The 24,384-nt window shown below is 35.1% G+C and overlaps 1 protein-coding gene across 1 annotated transcript; it reads right to left on the bottom strand.

The window, feature by feature from the left end:
- Positions 1 to 7,074: 7,074 nt before the first annotated feature.
- Positions 7,075 to 14,827, bottom strand: LOC133873775 (probable membrane-associated kinase regulator 4). Its single transcript, XM_062311529.1, has 2 exons — positions 14,245 to 14,827; positions 7,075 to 8,356 (listed from the first exon to the last, which is right to left on the bottom strand). The coding sequence occupies exon 2, from the start codon at positions 8,353 to 8,355 to the stop codon at positions 7,219 to 7,221; it is 1,137 nt and encodes a 378-aa protein (XP_062167513.1). The 5' UTR covers position 8,356; positions 14,245 to 14,827; the 3' UTR covers positions 7,075 to 7,218.
- Positions 14,828 to 24,384: the final 9,557 nt, after the last annotated feature.

Genomic DNA, 24,384 nt, shown 5'->3' with positions numbered 1-24,384 from the left:
TTGCCACGTAATCTTCAACTAACAACCCAAAGAGGGTGGGCAGAGAACCCCCTCAAGGCTTTTGTGAGTGGTTGGTCACCTTTCAAGGCTTTTAAGGGGTGGTTGGCCACCCTCTCAAGAGTTTTTGAAGGTGGTTGGCAATCCTCAAAGGCTTCTCGAAAGTGATTAGATCACTCCTAAAACTTTTAAATAATGATTGAACTCCTTAGAGCTTGTAGGGGTTGGTCAATCACCCACTCGAGTTTTAGAGATAGTCCAACAATTCTCGAGAAGCCTTGATAGGTTGCCGAACCACCTCAAAAGTTTTGAAAGGTGACCAACCACGCCCAAAGGATTTTCAACGTGACTGTACCATCACAAAACTCTAGAGCGGTGGCCGATCACCCTCCACTTGGTTTGTGGGAAGTTGTCAGCCACCTCTTTAAGAGTTTTAAGAGTAGTCTGGCTACTCCCAAGCACATTGAGAGCCTTGATGAGCAATGACAGAGGCCCCCAAGCCACCATGTTTTCCCTAAAAAAATTTTAAAAAAATTAAAATTAAAATTTTACCCCTTAATTTTTATTTTATTTTATTTTTTTCAATTTTATCCCTCCAAATTCTAAATGTTAACTCCACCCTTGTTGATGGGTAGCTAGACCACCTTAAAAATCTAGGGGTGATTTGGCCACCTTCTTTAGATGGTTGGATAAAGAAGCATATTCTTGCAAATATTTTTGCATCAAGACAAATAACGTGGCAAAATTGTGACGGTCCATTTTAAATGAATGGTCGCAATTTTAAGTATTATAAGGGCATATTTGGGTAACAATTGTTTTTTTTTTTTTATTATATTTCATTATTTTTCAAAAATATGTTTGGATTGTTTTTTAGAATTCAAATTCTACTAAGATTTTATCCAATTTTTTCTAATTTTGTTTTAGATTTTCTAAACTATCCAAATATAATTTCAAAAAAGTTCTCTCGATATTTGTAATTTTGAATATAATACAAAAAAAAAAATTTCGTACAACCAAACAAATCATAAGCCTCTACAATTAAGAAATTCAGGATCCTAATCACTGTAAATAGAGATGTAATCGAACGGAGTCCAGTTTTAGGATTTCAAGATTTGCTCGTTTATGAGTCGAACTTAAATAGTCGAGTTCGAATTCGAACCGAGTTATTAAATACGTGTTCAAGCTCGACTCTTTTAAAACTCGGGCGAGCTCAAGTTCAAGCTTGAGCTCGTTGAGAATGACATTTGAGTTGAGCCGGGTTATTCGACAAGCTTGGCTCAACTAGAGATCGATGTAAGCTATTAAATTTTTAAATGTGTGATCAAAGCGGAGTTCAAGCCCGAGTTTGTGAACAACCTCCATACTAACTATTAATAACTTAATATGTTAGTTTAACATACTAAATACTATTATCAAAGTATTATAATTAATATGTAATACAATTTTTATTTAGCTAGTATACTATATGCTTATTTAGTATATAATATAGTAGTTTTATATATATACAAAAAAATATCGAGTAACATATAGTTAATTACATTTACTTAGTATATGTTAATAAACTAGATAATGTGTTAGTTTATGAACTAACTAGTTAGTAGGTTAACTAATACACACACATATGTATATAATATACAAAAAAATATTGAGTAACATATAGTTAATTACATTTACTTAGTATATGTTAATAAACTAGATAATATGTTAGTTTATGAACTAACTAGTTAGTATGTTAACTAATACACACACATAAATATTAAGTAATATATATAGCATATATTATTTAATTACTAATATACATGCTTAAATTTATATAACTTATTTTTAGTAATATATAAGAGATATAAACGAGAGTCGGACTAACGAGCCGGGCGAGCGATCTAGTCGAGCTTTAAATAAGCTGAGCTTGCGAGCTCCTATCAAGTTTTGTCGAGCGAGTCGGATATATATCACTTATTAATCGAGTAGGTTTCTACAGTAACGAAAGAGTTTTTACAGTATCGATCTCGAATTCAGATCGGACTAAACCGAGTGGGTATCGAGTGGATTGTCAAACAGACTAATTTATTTACATCCCTAGCCGTAAAGAGTAAAGAAAACTGTAATAAATATTAAGGTAAACTATTAAATGGGCCGATGGTGGTAATACAGGCCGACAAACTGCGTGCCTGTATGTGGGCTTACTATACATTACCCATCGCTACTCCTTGAAATCCCCAAACGGGCTGCATTTATTTTATTGCCAACCCTCGTACAACCACATGCCTATTTCATATAGGTTCTATCCACTCCATAAGGCAGAAGGTTTTTTTTTTTTCTTTTTCTTTTTTCTTTTTCAATTATAAATTTGTTGTTAATGTAAATATTATTTTTTGTTGACTAATTTTATTGTGTCTGGTATAATTTCACGATAATTCTGTACATCCTACTTAAAAAATGGTCCAATCTAACCTGATTATAAAATCAATTTGCGATGGCCATTGGTCAACCTCTGTATGAATGCATGCAATACATCTTCAATGATCAAGTGACATGACTCACATGACATAGACTTAGACACGATATTAGATGTGTTTTTGTCTATGGAATTTGTCAACAAAACTTTTGACTAGCATATTTACTTTCAAATAGAAACAACATGGCAATATTTCACATTAATTAGCATAAATTTCGTGTACTTAATTCCGAGAAAGTATAGGCTATGTGAAATTTTGAACTTGAGATTATAGATACTAATAGAATATTTTAATTATCTCCCAACTCTACACGTGAAATATTTAACTGAAATGAAAGATGAATTGTTAGATATAAAATTTGAATTCGTGACCTTTTAACTCTAATATTATATTAAATCGCTACTTTTTTTTTTTTTTTTTGGTAGGGGTGGGCAAATTATTCGACTACTGTCTACCGACCTCTTACCGAACCGCAACTGAACTGACATCGACTCTACCGACAAAGTTGACTTAATCGACTTAACCGTCTACCGAACGTTTTGTGGGCAAATTATCAGACTACCGCTTATCGAACCTTAACCGAATCAACATCGACCGCCTATCGACTCTACTAACAAAGTTGACTTAACCGATTTAACTGAACTAATTTTACCAATTTAATTGAATTAACTTAACCGCTTACTAAACCGACATTCACCCTTACTTTTTTATGTGTGTAAAAGCCCGCTCGGTTGATGAGCCCCTATCCGATTCTGGCACCAGCAAGGCCAGCAAATTTGGGTAAACCTGTCCCCAGACAGCCAGTGTAACGACCCATCCCCAATGACACAATACTGTCCGCTTTTGGCTCCCCATATCAGACTTCCCAGGAGGTCACCCATCCTGAGATTGCTCTCGCAACGGCTCGCTTAACTGCGGAGTTCTGATAGGTTCATTGCCATCACGGCTTTAAAACGCGTTGTGTCATAAATGGTGCATTTATACATATAAGCATATCCTCATTTCCAGGCGATGTGGAACGTCACAACCAGCCCTCACCAGCCTGCTGCTACTGGTCTGTAACCTGTCAAATATCTAAGGGACATGTTAGCGTAGATCGATGTTGAGTCGATGTCAAAAGGAAAAAGGAAAAAGGAAGAAGAAGAAAAAAGAGCTTAAAAGTTATTTGTCTGCTTTTGAAAGTCCTACATATGATCGTTGTCCTAATTACCAAGTTTTCATCGGTACCTATTTGGATAGATCGGGGTGTTGGAGTATTTTCTTGGACGTGGCCGCCTATTTTGAAGATAAGGATTATCTAAAGTTGAATGTCAAACTTTGTTAGTACTAAAGAGTGTGAGCTGGTTGCCATTATTGGTGTTGGTTTGGTAAACATTATTGATCTTTTATGTCTGATTAGTGTAAATCGATTTGGGTTTTTATTTTTTTTTTATTTTATGTTTTAGCATGGTTGAGTCAGCTATGACTCACTTTTGATTTGAGAGAGTACATGCGATTCCCTGCTTTGCAGATAGTTTAGGCCCTTCCTGTTAAGGTCCCAGGGAGTATATACGATTATGGTCTCGCCTAAACAGACAAGCCATATTTAGTTGCTCCCGTCTATCCTTTTTGCTTAGAAAAAAAGAAAAGAAAAGAAAATGAGTTGGTTTGGCAAAACTTTGTAGATTGTGTTTTTTGCTTTTTGATTGTGATATGAGTGTTTTATGGGTATTGTGTTTTCATTTGTTTGTTAATGCTATTTTTTTTTGGCTAAAAAAAATTACCCTAAAAAGCGGTACTAAACAAGCCCTATAATTTTAAAAAATGCAAAATTAATTTATGGGTCTTATTGATTTGCATATAGCTTATTGAGGTATAAAAATTGACTTAAATTTTTGGTGGTAAGCAAAATGGGCAAATAACTCATCGCTTTCGACTTCTACTTGAAATTTTGACAAAAATTGTTAGTATGCTAGTACACCAATAATAAAATGACAAGTATTCCTCATAATAATAATAATAATAATAATAATAATAATAATATAAAAATTACTTGTTATACTCAAGTTACTTGTTATTTATTAGCAAACTTCCTAAAATTACAATATTAGAATATACTATATTTATTCTGGTGAAACTAAAAAAAAAACAGTAAATTTAATCGTTAATTCAAACAATTTTCTTGTGAAATTTTATTTTTGAATTGAGATTTGATAGGTACTTTTCCTCGGTATTTGTTGAAGTTCATCTAAATGACTTTCTACTTTTTATTTACCGAAGGAAAAAGATAAAAAGATTGATCTCCCATCATTTCTTGTTGACCATATACAGTGGATAAAGCCTGAAACCACTCATTGAGAATCTTAAAAACACCAAATGTCGACAAAAACATTGGAGAATAATGATTTAATGTCACTTAAATATACAATTTTTTATTATCTTGTCTATTTAGTAAGGTAATTTTTCATTACTTTTTGAATTTTTTTTTTTATATTTTAAAAATAAATTAAGGTGAGAGACTACATTGCCACATAGATAAGGTGGTGAAAATTTATATATTTAGGTAGTAGTGAATCATTACTCAACCTTGAACTACAAAAGCTTTCTAAACCTTTTTTGAAAAGGTTTTTTCACGTCTACGAATTTGGGTGATGTGGCACCATTGTAAATTTAATTTCGAAAATAAAATTATCTTTTTTTTCTTTTAATAGAGTGTCACGTCACCAAGTTGTACAGTAATTAAATATTAGTTGAGTTTATAGTATTTCTCAAAAAATAAAGAGAGCAAAGTAGTATCATCAAAGCATCTCTAACAATAATAGTCAAAGTACTCATTGAAAAAGTACAACTCTTTATTTTAGCTACTGTTTTTTCTATATTGTTTTCAACAGATTTTTTATTCTACTCTCTAGTCTCTACTTGCATTTGAATATTATTTTATGTGGGAAAAAATGTGAAAGAAATAAGGAGAGAGAGAGAGAGAGAGAGAGAGAGAGAGAGAGAAAGAAGGAACATGAGAGAGAAAATAATAAAAAAAAAACTCTTTGTAATGTGAATAGTAAATAGGCTATTTTGCCTATTCTGTTAGAGATGAAAAATGACTCATAATAGTTAAAATTATTTGCCTATCCTGTTGAAGATGCTCTTAGAGGCGAACTTTAAAGATTTGAATCCTTGTCGAACTTCAACAATTAAACTCCCAAGAATCTTACTTTTTATAGGAATATCTCAAATTAATTTGAAGTTTAATTTCATAAATAGAGAGAGGTTGAAAAATTATTATAATTTTTCTTGATAAAAGTTAAGAAGAAATTTTGTGCTTAAACCACTTGTGGACATAACCAATTTTGTTCTTTATTTTCTTCTTCTTTGTTACTAGTGTTTTTGTACATGTGCCATAAATTGTAACAATGGTATCAAAGCCAAGGGAAATGATTATTGGGGGACGTTTTACCGTCCCCCAACTAAAACGTCCCCCAACCGGCTGTTTTAATTAAAAAAAAAAATTTTTATCAAAAAGAGGGGGGCAAGGGACGGTAAACCGTCCCCTGCCAATCAGGCCTCCAAAGCCAGATTGTGTTATTGTTGTTTGCACAAAATTGGTATCTTGATCTTTTATTTGACATTAAAAACAGAGAAATTAAAAAACATTGTGTGTACATACAAGATTGGTATTGTTATATACACATTTTACACATTCACACTTGGTGTGGACCATGCATGTGGTATCCCACGAAAAATGATATTTGTACAATTGTACACACATACCTTGTACACACATCCATTGTGAGTGTGTGTAGTGTGTACAAGATGTGTGCGTGCATATAACACAACTCGGCATCCCACACCAAATTTGAATGTCTGTGCACATCTCAAATGTAGATACTTGTTTGTTCATTCTTTCATACCTATCCATGGCAGATTCTTCCCTTTTGCCTATGGAGTGCAAGAACCAATTAATGTATGTTACATGCCACTGACCAGGCATCTCTCGTACCGGATATTGAAGCGGAGTTCTTCTTTAGTGGCTCCGGTCCAATTAATTCCAATGTGATCCTCCCCGTTGTGGCGCAACCAAGTTCCTTTGTTGCCGCCTTAGGTGTTCTTCCGAGCAGGCCAATGTTTAAACTACTTCAAAAACTACCACTTCCAGTGGCCTTCTTCTTGGCGTGTGGGCCATGAAACTATTGGTCCGAGCCAATTCTTCGACCCATTTTCAACTTTTTATATTTTTATTTGACATTGTATTCAGTGGTGGAGCCACATAGAGCTTTGTGGGCTGCGCCCCCCACCAAGGCCCAAGGTTTTTTCAAGGAAAAAAAAATTAAAATTTTACCCCCAATTTTTTTTTTTTTAATCCTGGCCCCAAAGTTGAAAGGCTGGCTTCACCCCTACTGTATTAAGGGTGATTGTTGGAGCCCCCATCCATTGTGTGTATTTTTATTCCCTTACTGTTATATTGTAATTTTATCTAATTACTATAAAGAAAAAAGTAGAAAAGAAAGCCCAATGGGCAATGGCCAATAGATTAGAGAACTAGGCTAGACTGTTGAATTGAACAGAAATTCCTTCAGTTCATGAAGATCTTCCCATTAAACGTTCTTTTCCAAATTAATAGTTAAGGAACTTCGACAAGACGAACTATTCTAATAGTACATGCAAACCATGATATATCTGAACAACATAATACATTGAGTCAAGCCCACTTTCAAAAAGTTGAACAGGAAATGTATTTCTCCACGTCTCTCTCGTGGAATTCATTTCCCTGGACCCCAGTTAATTACCATCAAATGCTGCAAAATCCTCTTCTTTCTTGATCCTCAGAAACTGCAGCCCTTGAAACAGACAGCGAAGAAACACCAACTTTACTAACAATCGTTGAATTAAACAGCTGCTGAGACTGTTTGCAATGAGCGATAGCCCCCTCTATTGAAGTCTCAATCTCTGAACTCGCGCTGCAACTCCTCTTGAGCGACTGTAAATCATAATTAAAACCATTTGAACCAAATGAGAAAGATGAAGACCCAGATGAAGATGTTGATGAAGATGAAGACTTTGTTGTAGAATGCCGTTGAATCACCCCGGAGAAAGACCTCCTGTGGCTATTAACACCATCCTCAAGCATCTCTCTGCCAATGCTCTTCATGAAAGTGTTTGATATCTGGTATTTCTCATCATCAATTTTGCCAGATGGGTTTTGCTTGGCTCCCTTTGAGAAAATTTCTGCTCCTACATTGGTTGCTGCCTTGGCACAGGATTCGTCTGAACAACCAGATTTGCTGAACAAAGACTTGAGATATGCTCTTGAAGCCTTGAGCTTTTGACCGAGCAAGAGTTGCTTGATATGCTTGAGCTTCTTGGACCAAGGCTTCTTCGGATGATCGCCGTGGATTAATCCACTCCTTTCATTAATAGACCATTCAAAGAAATGCTCATCTGGGTTTAGTTCACAACTAACCCGACAAGACTCCGATGGCGAAATGTTGCGAGATTCAAGTGGGCTGCTGGCATTAGAAGGTGTGGCAGTGGTGAAGGGAATGCTATGGTCTTGTTCTGTTTGGTGGGTGTTAGAACTCTGGAGGATTTTTCTCACCATTTGTAAGCGAGGAGGGAGGTGAAGAGGAAGGAGTTTCCCCTTGTAGAAGAGCTCATCAGCTGGGGAAGTTGTGGGAACTCTCTGATCCTGTGAGAGTGAAGTCATTTGGAACTCAAACTCTCTGGTTTGCGAGGGAGAACTAACAGAGTAACAGAAGAAGTTGGAAGAAGAGCTCACTTCCATATCAATATAGTCTTCATCCGCGGGATTACATGAAGGTTGGTTTGTAGCCATTTCATGTGATCTACTGTCAAAACATCTCTCTGCTATCATGTTATGGGGAGGTGAGCATGATGAAGGAAGAGAGGAGGGCAGGGCAGAGAGCATCCTTTAAAGTGAGGATGATGCCAAGTTAGACTAATATATAAAATCGCAAGGAAATGTCAGATATTTTTGAGTATCTTTGAATGCTTCCAAGTGAAAAAAATGTAGAAAAAAGAAAAGTGTGGACCTATTCCCTAAGAAAATGTAGAAAAGAAGTATGGAGCTATTCCCTGCTGAGCAGGCACTAACTGACCCATGCGTAATGCTTGTTTCTCATTCTGCATCGAAAGGGTTAATTAGTCCATATGATCGTTGCATTTGTTTCAATTATGTCATCTATTAATATAGATACATAGCTAGATAGATAGAGCAGCAGGCTCCAGCTATAACCCATATCCATAATTGGCCAGCCTTCATTTCGTAGCCATTATGAAAGGGAATTGTCATGGTCATATATACAACTTTGTGGTAACGTCTATTCAAAGCTACCATGAAACAAGTACATCGATCTCTTGTGAAAAAAAGAAAATTCTTTTTTATGATTTTATCCTCTTAAAAAGGGAATTGCAAGAGGAGGAAAAAAAACAAACAAGGAAAAAGGAAAAAAAGACTCTTAAGAATCATGATTCAACCAACTTCTTCTTCGACACAAAGAGAGCCTATATATGATGCGGCTCAGGAGAAAAAAAGAAAAGAAAAAGAGAGCTTATGATGCGCACAAACCATCTAATTACAACTCTATAATTCATGATTTGGAGTTCACAATCTTATATACGAATCGAACATGAAATTAGAGTAGTAGGGATTGGTGTAATCGGGTTCGGATCAATTTGGGTCGCCCCAAATTAATCCGTTGAATAAATTGGTCAATCTCAGATCAACCTGCTTAACGCATGAGTAGCCTGTTTGGCTTGTAAAATCATTTTATTAAATGACTGATGCAGGTCAGATCGGGTCAACCCATGTTGAAGCACAACTCCATTCAAAGCAGAGTTCTATAGTGAAGACTATTAAAGTTCCAACTCACAGTGTTAATGACAAACATCCCAATGAAGATAATGAAGAAACCATTCATAAAATTTGTAAAGTTGAAGATAATGATTAGATAGTTGAATAGATCTCAAATCTCATTAATTCATATGTTAGAATATATATAGTTAGATATGAGATGAATAGTTGTAACCTCTCATTAATTCGTTTGTTAAAATACATATAATTAGATAGGAGATGAATAATTGTAACCTCTTATTATTTATATAGAAGTTGTAAGGTTGTCTAGTGATTATAAATACCAATATATGGATCCCTCAATTGATAGGGAGAAATATTCTGAATTCACATTTCTTACATGATATCAGAACCATTCTAAAGGCACTACTGTCATTTTTTTTTTTTTTTTACGATCCTCTCTCAATGGCTTCCTCTTCATCAACCACTACAAAGAACACACAGTCCAATTCTTCATCAACTGCTTTTGCTCCCATCACTATTCACCACACAACCTGCTTATCACATGGGCCGTGCTATGTTACTTGCTTATATAAATGAGTCGTGTAAGGGTTGACCCTTAACGAGTTGGAAAGTTTGTCGACTCAACTCGAACCCAACACGCTAACCGGGATATTGGACCATAGTTTATTTATTAAATCACCACATATCTCAAAAGCTTAAGATTTCTTCACGTGTGGGACTAGATATTAACACGTGTCCTATTTAAATTAAAAATGAGGGATAAAATGATAAACACATACAAGGTTTGAACTCATAACATTTGTTATGATATCATGTTAAATCACCACATATCACAAAAATTATACTGATAGAAAGAGATAAATTTAATCATTTAATTATTTAATATTTAGATGACATTATTCCAGCACTCCACCTATCTTCTTTTATTCTTCATAAGATTGAGTGCTTTTCATTCTACTGGAAATTTGAAATTATGCCTAAATTTTGAAGTCTAATCATTCGAACCTTAAATTTGTTTATACTCACTCGTCGCGGGTATAGTCCAAAAAATTGTTTACATTCAAAAGAATTCGAATCTTGGACTTCATGAAAATGCCACCAAGTTCAACGCGCGTCTTCGCAAGTTGAAACTATGATTGGTTAGTATCCTACCAAACCGGTTGGTACCATGAATTTGAAATGCCTGGAACTGGGTTAAGATCACTCAGCTCAGTCTCCCACTAGAAGGAGATGTTGACAGTGGTCTGGTCTTGTTTTTATGGATAGTTTCAATGTAAGTAACAAAAACTGATTAAGTACTCAACGATATGCATGCATGCCTAAGAGTTTGTAATTCACTTAATTGGGGTTTCTTTGAATGGATTGATGCTTCAACCTTTGTCTATAATATCGTCTACCCTCTTATCTTCTTACTAGGTTCAGTCATGTCGGTCGTAGGACAAGCCATATAATGTTGTAATGGCCGGCTGTCTCCCATTATATATCCTTAGTACGTAAGGAGGAGGACGTGGCTACCTACTTCCAAAATAATACATGCTATACAATAATACATGCATGTATTATACATAGCAATTATTAATTATGATAATTAATTTATAACTTTCTGTCATATATGTTCCCCAACATCTACAGATTTCCTTGCGCCCAAAATTCAAATTTGAAAAACCATCCCATTTCTCAACAAAAAACTAGAGAGGTCGAGAGAGAGAATCTCATTTCTTAATCTTCATTCTAGCTTCCCGTTTTCGACCGTATTTTGTTTTCCGTAAGATCTGTCTGTCATGGGCCATCACCTATGGTTGTCCTATTTTGACCTGGTCAACATGTAGGGAGAGCTTTTATATATATATAATTACCGTTTTGGGGATTTTAACTTATGGTTTGACCCCAGTAGAATAGTAATAACAACTTCCGATGTTTCATGGGTTGTTTACACAGTGCAGCAAACATTGAAGAATGGAAAGTGATATGTTCGAAGTTCCACGGCATTTCTTGTTCTTTGTTTCAGGCATTTCTTGTTCTTTATCCTTGTTGTTAGAATCAACTGATATTATTCGCTTAGAAAAACAAAAGAAAAAAGAAATCAAGTGATACTCCTTCCTAGAGTTCCAGCTTTGTCATATGATATAATTAGATATCAAATTCTGGTCATATCATAATATCAGAATCTGAGCATTATCAGGTGATTTAAGGGAACTTGAGGAAGAGTTTAAACATTCTTTATATTATATATACATTCAAATGAACTAGCTAGTAATAAGCATTATTATTATTTATTTATTTGTACGTAAGTTATAAATAAGCATTATTATTGTGTAATACGAGCTGTAGTTTTTTTCCAACACCCAAGCCTAATCCATATTAAATAAGACAATATGAACACAAATGCAGCCTTATCGAGCATTATCAACAGTAGACATAGACTTCCAAGGACGAATTACTTGAAATCTCTTTTTTCTTTTCCTTCTGTTCTCAAAATCTACTTCCACTCTTTCATATTTTAATTTTATCGAAATCTGAACAGAAAAAAATCTGTTCACCGTGCCATCCCAGACCATCGTGTTGCCATCCTGAGCCACTACACTGTCGTCCCTGGCTACCATGCAACCGTTTCTAGCTAGTTACGAACCATCTAACCATTTTTAATTTTTCTTCCAAATTCAAACTTACTCTGGCCTTGATCGCTTAAAGGTAATGTTAAAATTCAAAGTATATTCTTTCCTTATCAGATCATGCAATTAAAATCCAATGTATATTTACAATCAAATAAATAAATACAAACACAATGTAGTTTTATTGGGCATTATCTGTAAGACTCTAAAGATCGAATCACCATAAATCTCTAGTTTAAACTCTTTAACGCAATTTTAAACCTCCCTAAACCCCTTCAGCCTTTAGGACTTATCACGTGCTGCTCTCTGACTGCTTTTTATTGATTATCATCCCAGGTCACGTGATCAGCTTTTCAACGTGGATTTTAGATCCATTGCCTAATCTTCAGAATAATGAGTAGTAAAAAGGGTCTTTCAGAGCAGTCGGGGAAGGCCATTGCAGGGATAAAGTTCGTGGAAACGCCAAAGGGTGTCCGTCTCTTTTGGAAACTGCCTTTCATGATGAATATAGGGTACCCTTAAAAGTTCTTCATTCTTTTGGGCAAGTGCAGTCTAGTATTATTAAAGTCTGATTCAAATCAGACTCCGTTATAATCATTGTACCCTCGCAAAGGGTAAAATTTCATAATTAAGATTCGAGCTAGAAAAGCCTCGCCACCTCTCGGGTGGCTCACACTCCACCAGTTGCCTATGAAGTACTGTTTAATTTGGAGTGGCGCGAGAGGCATCCTAGATAGAATAAGGGGAGGTGGCTCGCCACCTCCCCTCCCAAAAGTCCCAAACCCATTTTTTTTTTTCTTTTTCTTTATATATATATATATATATATATATATATATATATATATATATATATATATATATATATTAAGTTTTTGGTTTTTAGGTTTTAAATATATTAATATATTTTTTTATATTAAAAATGAAACGTCTTAATTTATTATTGGGACTGATGTAGCAACTTAACGGACTCTGTTAAGTTTCGGGATGAAAAATGACTTTAGGGAATAATTTGTAATTTTACTACAAGAACCTTATCATTATTTTTTATACCACAAAGAATGTTTTGTAATTTAGGCGAACCACATATACCAATGGTATAATTTTTCCTAACATATACGATGTTGATTCTTGAATTATGTGTTGATTTTATCCTTGAATTATTGTTTATTTTAACTCTCTTATGAGGCAATGGAGCACGGCCACGGATCTCTGAAATTTGTGTTTTAGGGGGATAAGGATGATGACAGGGTGGAGCTCGGCAGGATGGAGAAGATTTCCTGTGAGGGGAAATCAGAGAAGGATGGCTGTAGGTAGGGGGAGCATCAAATGGGTTGGGCTCCTGAGAAACTTGGAATGGGGGAGGGGGAAGAAAAGTTAAGATGTGGGAGAGGACGGGCTAAATGGTGTGGGCTTGGGCTAGAGGAGATAATGGGGGATTGAGGGCTATTGTGGATTGGTAGAGTTTCAGAGTAAACAGCATGTACATAAGGCTCAGACAAGGCCTGCGAAACTAAACCTATAGGGTGAGAAATACCTAAGAGGCTCGGTAGTTGATGGGCTAGCTGCAAAGGGCCAGAAACCACTTGAGTATAGTTTGGTATCGGGCCAAAGCCCGGTGGATGAAAAAGATCATCTTCAGTGTACAATTTAGTCTTTCCCTTATCCAACGTGTTAAAACTAGGTGAAACAGTCGACGTGGACAAACCCACACCAAGAGTTGTGCTGTACGGCTGCTGAGGGGTTGCGTCCGAAGACAGACCAGAAGCTTCCTCAGCAAGATTGTTCATTGTTGTGGGTAGCTACCCATGTATGCTTCAGCTACAAAGGAGAGTTCGACGACGGCCGTTGCATGGGAGGAGCAGTAGACACAGAAGGTCGAACCACCAAACTCAGAGGAGGTTGGGTTTGTGTATACTAAGACCTCAGTATGAATAAAGGTGAGCTTCGTGTTCCAATGCATAAGATGGATGGCGGAGTAGTTGTGACCAAAGGCACACCGGGGATTGGCGAAAGCACGGGGGCTCGAAAAAACATAGCCCCGCAAAGAGAGACCATACCTATCTTGTGGACCAGGGGGAGGGGGAGCAGGACAGAAAGACTTCCTGTGACCAATAAGACCACAAAGTGTGCAATAATTGGCTAACCTTTCATATAAAAACCCAATCCATATTGAAGAACGTCCTTGGGAAGGAAGGTTAAACCTAGGAATCAAAGGCCGAGTCGTATCAAGTGAAACCCGAATACGAAGGTGATTGTTACAGATGATACCTGGTTGGTCGCCATTTTCAACATCAAGCACAGATCCAATGTATTTTCCTATTCAGATGGCATTAACAGCGGTCAAATTTTGAAAGGGAAGGCCATGTACCTGTACCCAAAACGAGCAATTGAGAAGATCAACTTCGTCAGCAGTGAGCTCTGGAGGCCAAGGCTTGAGGATCAGCAAAGCTCCCTTAATATTCAAGGGACCATTCTCCATTATTTTTGTAACATGTGAAGCATCATGAACTGTAAAGAGAAACTTTTCCTCTGGAAGAGTAACGACATCAAATGGAAGGGCAAACTTCCATGCTTGATTAAGTATTTCACGGACCCAATAAACAGCGGGTGGATTAGGTGATAAAATTCGACCTAGAAAGCAAAACGATTCCTGATTCGGAAGCTCCAGAGGCACAGAATCAAGAGGAAAAGGGTCATCACAGTTGAGAGCAGCAGTCTATTGAATGAGGGCTTGGAGGTGATGATGGTCAGTTTCCATCGTTAGCTAAAAAGTGTGAAAACAAAGAGAAAATGAGAGATTAAGGATGAGAGATCAAATGGCGAAAGAAAATGATGATTTCTTAAAGGTTTGATGGTGAAAGAAGTTAAAAAGAGGTGAAACCAGTGTTTGAGGGATGAAATGTGTGAAAACCTAACTCAAGAGAGAAGGCAGAGTTTCTCTCACTAGGAACTTTTAGTCAGTAACTATGATCGTCGGTCGTGTTTTTGAAATTTTAAAAAAACCTCAATGTTACTCGGTTACGCCTATACTGTTTTACTATTATTATGCAAATGACAATTATTAATATTATACATTTTTTTTGCATTTTTATTTTTACAAAAGATATGTTATCTGCACAACAATTACACAATAATGCTGATGTGTTCAGCATTTTTATTTTTTTAAAAATTACTAGAGACATTAACATTGTTGTGCAATTGTTGTGTAAATAACATATCTTTTTTTACAATACCGACTTAGCACAACAATTTGTCTCACAAATTCAAAATGCATTTAGATGTGTAAGATTAATATTGAAAGACAATATAATACGGAATATAAAATTAAATAGACACAAAGACTACGTTCAGAGGATAAAGCCCAAACTCTTATTTCTTTGAGTGATATTTATAATATAACAAGCTCATATTTAGAGTACTAGCAGCAGACACCCAACCATTTTTCTTAAATTTAGGGAACAAAACTATTCTCTGCTTCTCTATAAAAGAACATCTCATTATAGATTTCATTAACTTTCCCTATATCAATTAAATACTCATTTTTACTCTTATTTTATTCTCTCTTTTTTTTCTCTTTCCTACTTTTATTTTTTTTTCCTTTTCTTGATTCCAAAAGCAGCCACCATTTTTCTCTCAGATTTCCTTTTCTTTTCCTACTTTATTTTTCCTCATCTCCTATATCCATCACCAAGCAATGCTTGTTTTGTTATGTAATGGAGCCGCTAGAGAATAAGAGAACACAGTTGGATTTGGCGGAGGAGGTAACCCAGAGAGGTTGCATAGATGCAAGCAAGGCAGAATGTTTGGGCAATCCACCCTTTCTCAAGTTGGAGCGTTTTGGGGAGCGTTAAGAAATGAAACTCATCCCCTATTTCACTGAGAGCACCAGAGAGTAAGATGAGAGAACGAGAGAGAAATGACGTGGAGAGAGACCGAGGCGAGAAAGAGGCAACCCAGAGAGAGATTGATGGAGACAAAGAGAGGATGGGATTTCTATGTGAAAAAAGAGAATCAGTGTGAGGAGGTGAGGCGACAGTGCTTGAACCAGTGAAGAGGGGAGGTGCTTGAACAAAGAAGAAAAGGGGGAGATAGGGATTGCGATTTGCGTCTATTGAGAGGCGTGAGAGGAGAGAGAACGAATTTTTAGGATTGTAATAATCCATTGGGTAGCTACAGTGCCACCCAATACAAAGGGAATCATTGTAGTACCCAAGGCCCTAATGTATATTTAGGGTATCTACTGTAGGAGCTATTTTGTAATTTTTTTTGAAATTTTTCCTAAATATAAGGAAAAGAACCATTATAGGATAACTGCTACTAGTGTTCTTAGAGCACTAGCAGCAGATTCCCAACCATTTTCCCTATTTTAGGAAAAATTTAGGGAATTAAACCACTTTTTTTTCCCTATACAAAAACACCTTCACAACAGCTTCCCTTTATTTTTTCCTATATATTAAAATAATGTTTTTTTTTTACCTTTTTTCTTTTTTCCTTTTTAACTTCATTTCATATTCCAGAAGCATTCGCTCATCCCTCCACCAGTTCCACTTCGCCATTCCATCCCCTCCACCAGCTCCATCACCAACCTTGGTCACCCAAATCAAAACCACCCCAAAAACCTCCAACATCAATCTAGGTGAAATCCAGTACACCTCCACCTCATTTTTTTTTTTTTTTCACATTTTTTCCGGAAGGTGCCATTTCTGAATTTCTCGAGCTCCTTGACCTTCAATTGCAATCAAAACAATAATAAAAAGAGAACCTCAAAATTATTAGAAACAATCGAGAAAGAAAATCAAAGACTAGAGGATTTTCTCGAGAAAGATTTGACTGGGAAATGTGACTTTCTCGGAAAATTCCCAATTGAGGACGGCCTATGAGTTGAGACCGAAACAACATACAGGGGGAGTCAAAATCCTGGGAGATTTCGTTTCGTCGTGGCGATGGGCTACGGTTGCTGGTTTGGGTCACCATCCGCTCAATCTCCCCGTTCTTCACGCCCACCTCCTCCAGCAGCGGCGCGTTGTTCAAGGTTGTCCCGTGCCATGGTGTACACCGAGAAGAATTAATCCTATGTATTATCGTTGTGTTGCAGCGGCATCGGCACATCCTCTTGCGGGACCCTCGTCACCGGCGGCGGGACCCCTCGTCCTCCAAAACTCTAACGTTCACTGCTACTGAAACACCTTCTCAAGAGGTTGAAGGAAGGTGAAGCGTTTTCCTGAAGGAGGAGACAAAGAGAGAAGGCGTGTGGGAGGAGAGATAAAACCTTTTGTGCCAATAAAATATTGGATTAGGAAGCTACAGTGCTTCCCAAAGAACCTCATCTAAAATAAGGAAACTGCTGTGGCTCCTATTTTGCACATTTTTTTTCAAATTTTCCTTATTTTAAGGAATAGAACTACTTATAGAGCATCTGCTACTAGTGCTCTTATAGGAGAATTAGATAATACAAATAGACTTCAACTACAACTCAGTAATTGTGACCAAGTGGTAGACTTCAATTGTAGCTATGTCATAGTCTTTAACTGTAACTAGGAGATAGGCTTACACTATAGTTAGGTCACAGTCTTCAACTGTGGATAGGTACTGTAGCTTGGATTTTTGATCTCCTGATATACTCTAACAAATATCATAAAAATAGTAATAAATAAATAAAATGATTGTGGTCGCCAATATATATGTCATGTGTATTGATATGTTACATTTTTATACTAATATGTAACATAGAGTAGAGCTCGGTCAATCAAAACATCCTAGATATTTTTGAAATCCTAAGTCATCCTACTCGGTCGACTAAAATGATGATTTTCGCATTAAATTCAGGTCAAATTCGTGGTTCATCATAGCTCGGTCGATCGAGGGCTAACACTCAGTCAATCAAGATCACTTAGAGCACTAGTAGCAGATGCCCTATAAGTAGTTTTATTCCCTAAAATAGGGAAAATTTGAAAAAAGTCACAAAAAATAACCCACAATAGTTACCCTATTTTAGATGATGACCCTTGGGAAGCTTCAGTGCTTCCCAATACATTGGGAAGCACTGTAGCTTCCCAACATATTATTTTAATAAAAAAAAAAACTTTCTCTCTCCTTCACATCGATTCACTCCTCTTCCCTTTCATCTTTCTTTCCTTCTCTTACTTCCCGCAAACCATAGAACCTCTGCACAATCTTCTCCTCTTCCATTTTCTCATGAACCAAACAAAGTTGCAAACACAAATTCCCAATTCTTATTCAAATTTCTCACAAGGGAAAAATATATTTTAGCCCCCTAAACTACCACCCTTTCTCCGGATGGCCTCCCAAACTACCAATGCTTAGATTCTGGCCCCCCAAACTACCACTTTTTGATTTGTTGGCCCCATCCGTCCATTTATGCCATTAATTCTGAACAGAATTTTGAAAATACCCCTCCTACACTTTGAAATTCTTACGGTTAAGGGAGGGGTATTTTCGGGTTTTTGGTCAATTTCTGTTAGAATTAACGGCATAAATAGACGGATGGGGCCAAAAAATCAGAATATGGTAGTTTGGGGGGCCAGAATCTAAGTATTGGTAGTTTGGGGGGCCATCCGGAGAATGAGTGGTAGTTTGAAGGGCTAATATATATTTTTCCCTTCTCACAAAACAACAAAAACAAATATCTCCATCTCTCCTTCACGCACTGGTTCGAGATAAAGGGGGTTGTTGCTGAGGCCCATCTGGCGGAGGAGGCTGGAGCGGCGCTCGGAGACGGAGGAGGGCTCGGAGATCCAGAACGGCCGGCTCGTATTTCTGTCGGCATGTGAAACGGCGGCGTTTCAGTTCGATCTGTGGCCAGAACTTTGAGAACCCCGTCGAACGCCTCTCCGTCGCCGAGAACTCCGTCGAACGCGAAACCACGGCTCCGATCTCCAGCGACGCCGCCACTACAAGCCAAAAATCGATAACCCAGAAAGTGAAAATGGAAATGGGAGTGAGAAAGAAGACGAAAAGCTGAGAGAGAGATGGAGACGAGAGTGTCAGAGATGAGACTGAGATGTTAAGAAAAAAAAAAGAAAAAAAAAAGGAAAAGAAAAAAAGAATAATAATATTTTAATATATAGGGTAAGATAAAGGGAAACTGTTGTGGGGTGTTTTTGTATAGGGAAAAAAAAAGTGGTTTGGTTCCTTAAATTTTCCCTAAAATAGGGAAAATGGTTGGGAATCTGCTGCTAGTGCTCTTACCCTTGACCATTTTATTTATTTTCTTTTTATTACTTATTATTCATCATTTATTATTTCTATCTCTCAATTATAAAATCTCAAACAAACTCTCGAAAATCTCTCTTAGTCCAAATAAAATCTCCTAATAATTTTAAATCTCTTTGTGACAAAATTAAAACTTGAAATAAATTCCTTGAAAATAAAATCTATGCCTATAAACTAAATTCCATAAATATCCATGTATTTTCTTAAATTCCTCTAAAATTATTATTTTGACCATAAAATATTATAATTTGGTCTTTAATCTTAAAATTAAAACCTTTTTATTTGAGATTTGGAGTGTTATACTATTAGTACAATTAACCCCGTACGATTGAGACAGATCGGTCGCTCAAGACTAAGGCTGAGCATGAGGCAAAAAGGGGGGAAGGGGCCAGGGATGCCCCTTTTTTGGCCCCGCACCCCTCTAAAATCGCCTGCATCCATGCGGGGCGATTGGGGATGTGGCGGGGATGCACGGAGCGAGGATCCGCGGGTATGGAGAAGAATGCAGCAGTTGGAAGCCTAGAATGACCCCCTCGAGTTTGTACCCCTACTCTTGTGGCCTACTGGCCTTAACTATTTCCTCCCCTGATTTCACGCCTCTTTCCCCTGTACATACAAATGCTTTAAATGATGCAAAATCATTAAATGTGAAATCTGATCCAACAAACTTTAATCTACCACCATCGTATACTGAAGATAGCAGGGCCATAAATGCCCTTACAAATACTATGGACACATAACAAACAACAATTTTCCTTTGATTCTCTTACAAAGGTGCTAACAACTTAACACCTCCCAATCGGTCACCATAAGCATCAAGCACCCAAGTTTCAATCAAAATTTTGAAATAAATTGAAATTAAGATTAGCCACAAATCCTAGCAACAGATTTCACTACCCAATGAAAAAATCCAGCAACCCAATGAGTCAATAACCCATGTCACCCATCTAGGCTTGTCAGTTGCAACATCAATCTTCAGTTCACTTCACTAATCCTCCTCAAGCAAAATATTGATGTTCTTCAAAGTTATTTCTACAAATATTGGAACCAATAATTAGATATTTAAATAGCAAAATAAATTAAGAAGTGAATAATAGAAAGCTAAAAGCTTACCTAACTCGAGCTTATAACTTTCAGGATCATCAACCATCTCTGTGTCATAACCATTTATGGGTTTTGATCTTAACCAGTTTTGTGCATACACCAATGCTTCAACTGTTGTTGGGGCCAATGAACTTCGAAAATGATTCAACACACGCCCTCCAGTGCTAAATGCCGACTCTGAAGCAACTGTAGTAAGGGGAATGGCCAACACAATACGTGCTATTTGAGCAAGTACTGGGAATTTGGTTGAGTTCACCTTCCACCAATTTAAAATATCGAAGTTCATATTCGATTTTTCAACATCCTCCATCAAATACCGATCTAACTTCGATTTGTGTTGAACATCACTTTTAGAAGATAGGTACTTTAAGTACCTATTCATCGAGTGATATGGACGTTTCTTAGTTTCTTCTGCCATTGAGGAACCTTAAGAAAATGCACCACTATGTTCACCTTGAGATGAACTCTCTCCAGTGTTGAAATGATCATATAATTTCTTAAGGTAGTTCTTCAATTTTATCATCATATCATTGCATTGCTCAACACAAAGAACATCATTGAACTAATATTCCAATGACCCCAACTTGGTTTGTGGATCAAGTATAACAGCAACAAACAACAACACATTTACCTTATCAAGATTCTCCAATACTTATTATACTTCGACATCATTTTCCCCGTCATAGAACTTAATATATAATCATCACTGTCACAATATTCTTATAAATGCAGTTGAATGGCAGAAACTTTTTCAATATGCAAATTACATATCACACACAAAGATCCCGAAAGTCGCATTGTGACTTCATAAAAAAGTTTGAGAAACTTGAGAAAAATCTTAATATGAGCCCAATCATCATAACTAGCTCATTTAGTTTTAGAATTTAAACACATTTAGTTTTTTTATTATAGGTTAAAAAATGCTTGTAAAAAAAAAAAATTATTATTACACATCTTTCAATAAAAAGACAATAAAGGATAAGACCCTTAATTTTATTTTAACCCAAAAAAAGCAAAACTTTTTAAAATATTTATTCACATAGGTGTAGTTTATAACAAAAAGAAGTATAAAAAAAAATAGTAAAAAGAAAATCTAAATTCCAAATATTACAAGGTGCTGTAGTTTTTTCAATGGTCAAAATGGTGTTGTAATTTTTTTTTTTTACAGCACCTAAGCCAAATCCTACAAAATAAAACAAAATTTTTTTCTCAACATTTAATGAATCAAATAAATCCTCTCACATTACATTCAATGCTTAATCAAATAATTTTTTGCCTTATTTTGCTTTTAAAAGCAGAAAAAACACTTCAAAAAAAAAAATTGTACCAAAAAAAAAAAAAGACCTATAAAAAATTCAAATATATTAAAAAATAAGACCCTTTAATTTTATTTTAATCCATATAAATTAAAACATATTAAAATCTTTGTTCCCATATCAGTAGTTTAAAATGGAAAAAAAAAAAAAAAAAAAAAAAAAAAAGCAAGAAGAAAACCTGTAGATTATGATTATTAAAGCATTAATAATAAATTAGCAGGAGTCTCTAATATTATTTGATAAGTCTTGAATTATTCAATTCAAGACCCCTTAATTTGCATTTGTTAAACCTAGTTTGTGTTGTATATATAACATTTTGTTGTAGTTTTGTGTTATGTCTTATTTTCAGGTCTTAGTTGAAATCTTGTTAAAAACACTTGAATTAGACCTGAAAATACATCAAGGGTAATTTGGTCATTTCCAGAGTTCGAGGCTAATCCTGAAAATATGAAAAATCGTCCAAGGCATTTTGATCGAACAATTATTGTACAACCAATAATTCGATCGATCAACTTTCAGTCGACTCAACTTCGATCGATCCAGATGCGATCGATCGATTTTCAGAGCCCAAATTTTATAATTTTAATATAGTTGTTTTTGATTCATTTTCTTATTGTTTATTTACTGTTTTCCATAGATTTCATGCTTAGATTAGATTCAATTATGTCTAGCTAAATTAGTTCTTAGGGTTTGATCAAAATCTTTTCCAAAAACCATGAAGTGTTCTTGATGTTCTTAGGATTTTCTTGATATGTTTGATAATTGTGTAAGGCTAGAAGATATCAAAACTCATGCTAAAAGGTTTTGTTATCAATATTCCAATCTAATTATTTATGAAAAAGAGATTTGCTTGTCTATAAGTTTTCTTGGATTCTTGAGTAAAACCAACGTTCTTGGAAACAAGAACTATGTCTTTTGTAATGGTTCTATTTGACATGATATGTGTTTACCTATTAGAGTCACCTTATAGGGTATGCTAGGGAATACCGGTCATTTCATATCTTTTGTAGTGTAAAACGTCTTTCCATTATAGTTTAATCTTTACATGGAATAGATTGGTGTGAAATTAGATATTTATTGTGGCCTAATTAGGGTTTTCACGTATTATTTATGCTTATTAGGATGTTTTATAGAGTAGTAAGCTAGGGAGCATTAATCACTTCACACCTTTGGTAGTGTAAACGTTTTTCAATTGTAGTTTAAATCTTTACGTGGAGTTGTTTAATGTAAAACTAGGTGCTTTACATTATGTCTTAACTAAAGTAATTTCATGTCGAGGTCGTCGTAATGGTTGACGCCCATTACGCGCTCATATCATGCATGTTACGAAGATCTATATAGACTTTAAGCATTTCATTAGTTGATGATTGGATAAGATCAATACCTTAAGTTTCCTTTAAGTTTGTTTTCATTTTCCGCTTTTATTTATTCACTTTACTTGTTGTAGCTTCAATTCTACAACATTTACTTTTGTTTTCTTTTTCAAAGTGAAGTTAAATACGCTCTATAAGTATCTCGTTACACAAAACAACCTTATATATCTGTGGTTCGATAACCCTTACTATAGTACAATTGATTCGTACTATTGCGAGTGGTAAAACATATAAATTTAAAATCCACGTAGTCAAGTTGACTACCATTATTGGTGTGATACATATTACATTTCGATACAAATAAAACCCATATAATTCTGAACATTCTAAAAAAAATACATAGCAAATTAAATAAAATGGCTGAAAATCGAGTAAATCATACAAACGAAAACAAAAATATTCCTTAAAACATTCAAATGAACTAAAAAAATAAGACACTTAATTTTAGTTTAATCCATATAAATTAAAACATGTTAAAATCTTTGTGCCCATATGAATAGTTTATAATGAAAAAGAAGTATAAAGAAAAAAAAAATAGAAAGAAGAAAACATGGTTTAATCTAATTACCAAAGTATTAATAAAAAATTAATAGGAATCTATGATATTGTTAGTGTGATACTTATTATATTTAAATACAAATAAAACCCAATTAATTATAAACATTTAAAAAAATACTGAACAAATTAAACAAAATATTTTTTTACGAATACAAATAAAACAAAATCTTTCATTAAACATTTAACGCAATCAAATAAATTCTCACATCATTTCAATGCTTAATATCTCTTCGGTGTTTCAAAAGTATTTATATTCTTTTTATGCACAACAATCAAATAAATTTTTGCCTTGTTTTGCTTTCACAAGCATAAAAACATATATGGGACCCACATGCATGGGTCTCACACCCTATGTGTCTTGGTGTAGGATTAATGTAGGGTAATGAGATGTAGAAAAATCATTTTCCTAATAGGTATCACATAAGGATTCCTACTAATTTTGTATTAATGCTTTGATATTTAGATTAAACTTTGTATTCTTTTTGATATTTTTTTTCTTTATACTTTTCATTTTAAACCATGTATACCTATAGGAATAAAGATTTAAACATGTTTTAATGTATATGGATTAAACTAAAATAAAAACTTATGTTTTCTAGAATTTAATTTTTTTACGAATACAAAATAAAGCAGAATCTTTCATTAAACATTTAACGCAATCAAATAAATCATCACGTCATGTTCAATGCTTAATATCTCTTTGGTATTTCAAAAGTATTTATATTCCTTTTATGGCACAACAATCAAATAAATTTTTGCTTTGTTTTGCTTTCACAATCATAAAAACAATTTCAAAAAATGGCTAAAAATGGAGTAAATCACATAAATGAAAAAAAAAAAAATCCGAAAAAACATAAGAGTCTTTATCTTAGGTTAATCCATATATATAAAAACATGTTTAAATCTTTGTTCTCATAGGTATAC

The sequence above is a fragment of the Alnus glutinosa genome, chromosome 7 (genome assembly GCF_958979055.1).
Source record: "Alnus glutinosa chromosome 7, dhAlnGlut1.1, whole genome shotgun sequence".
Taxonomy (NCBI): Eukaryota; Viridiplantae; Streptophyta; class Magnoliopsida; order Fagales; family Betulaceae; genus Alnus; species Alnus glutinosa.
The sequence above is the reverse complement of the archived record's forward strand: the minus strand, read 5'-3'. Positions and strand labels throughout refer to the sequence as shown.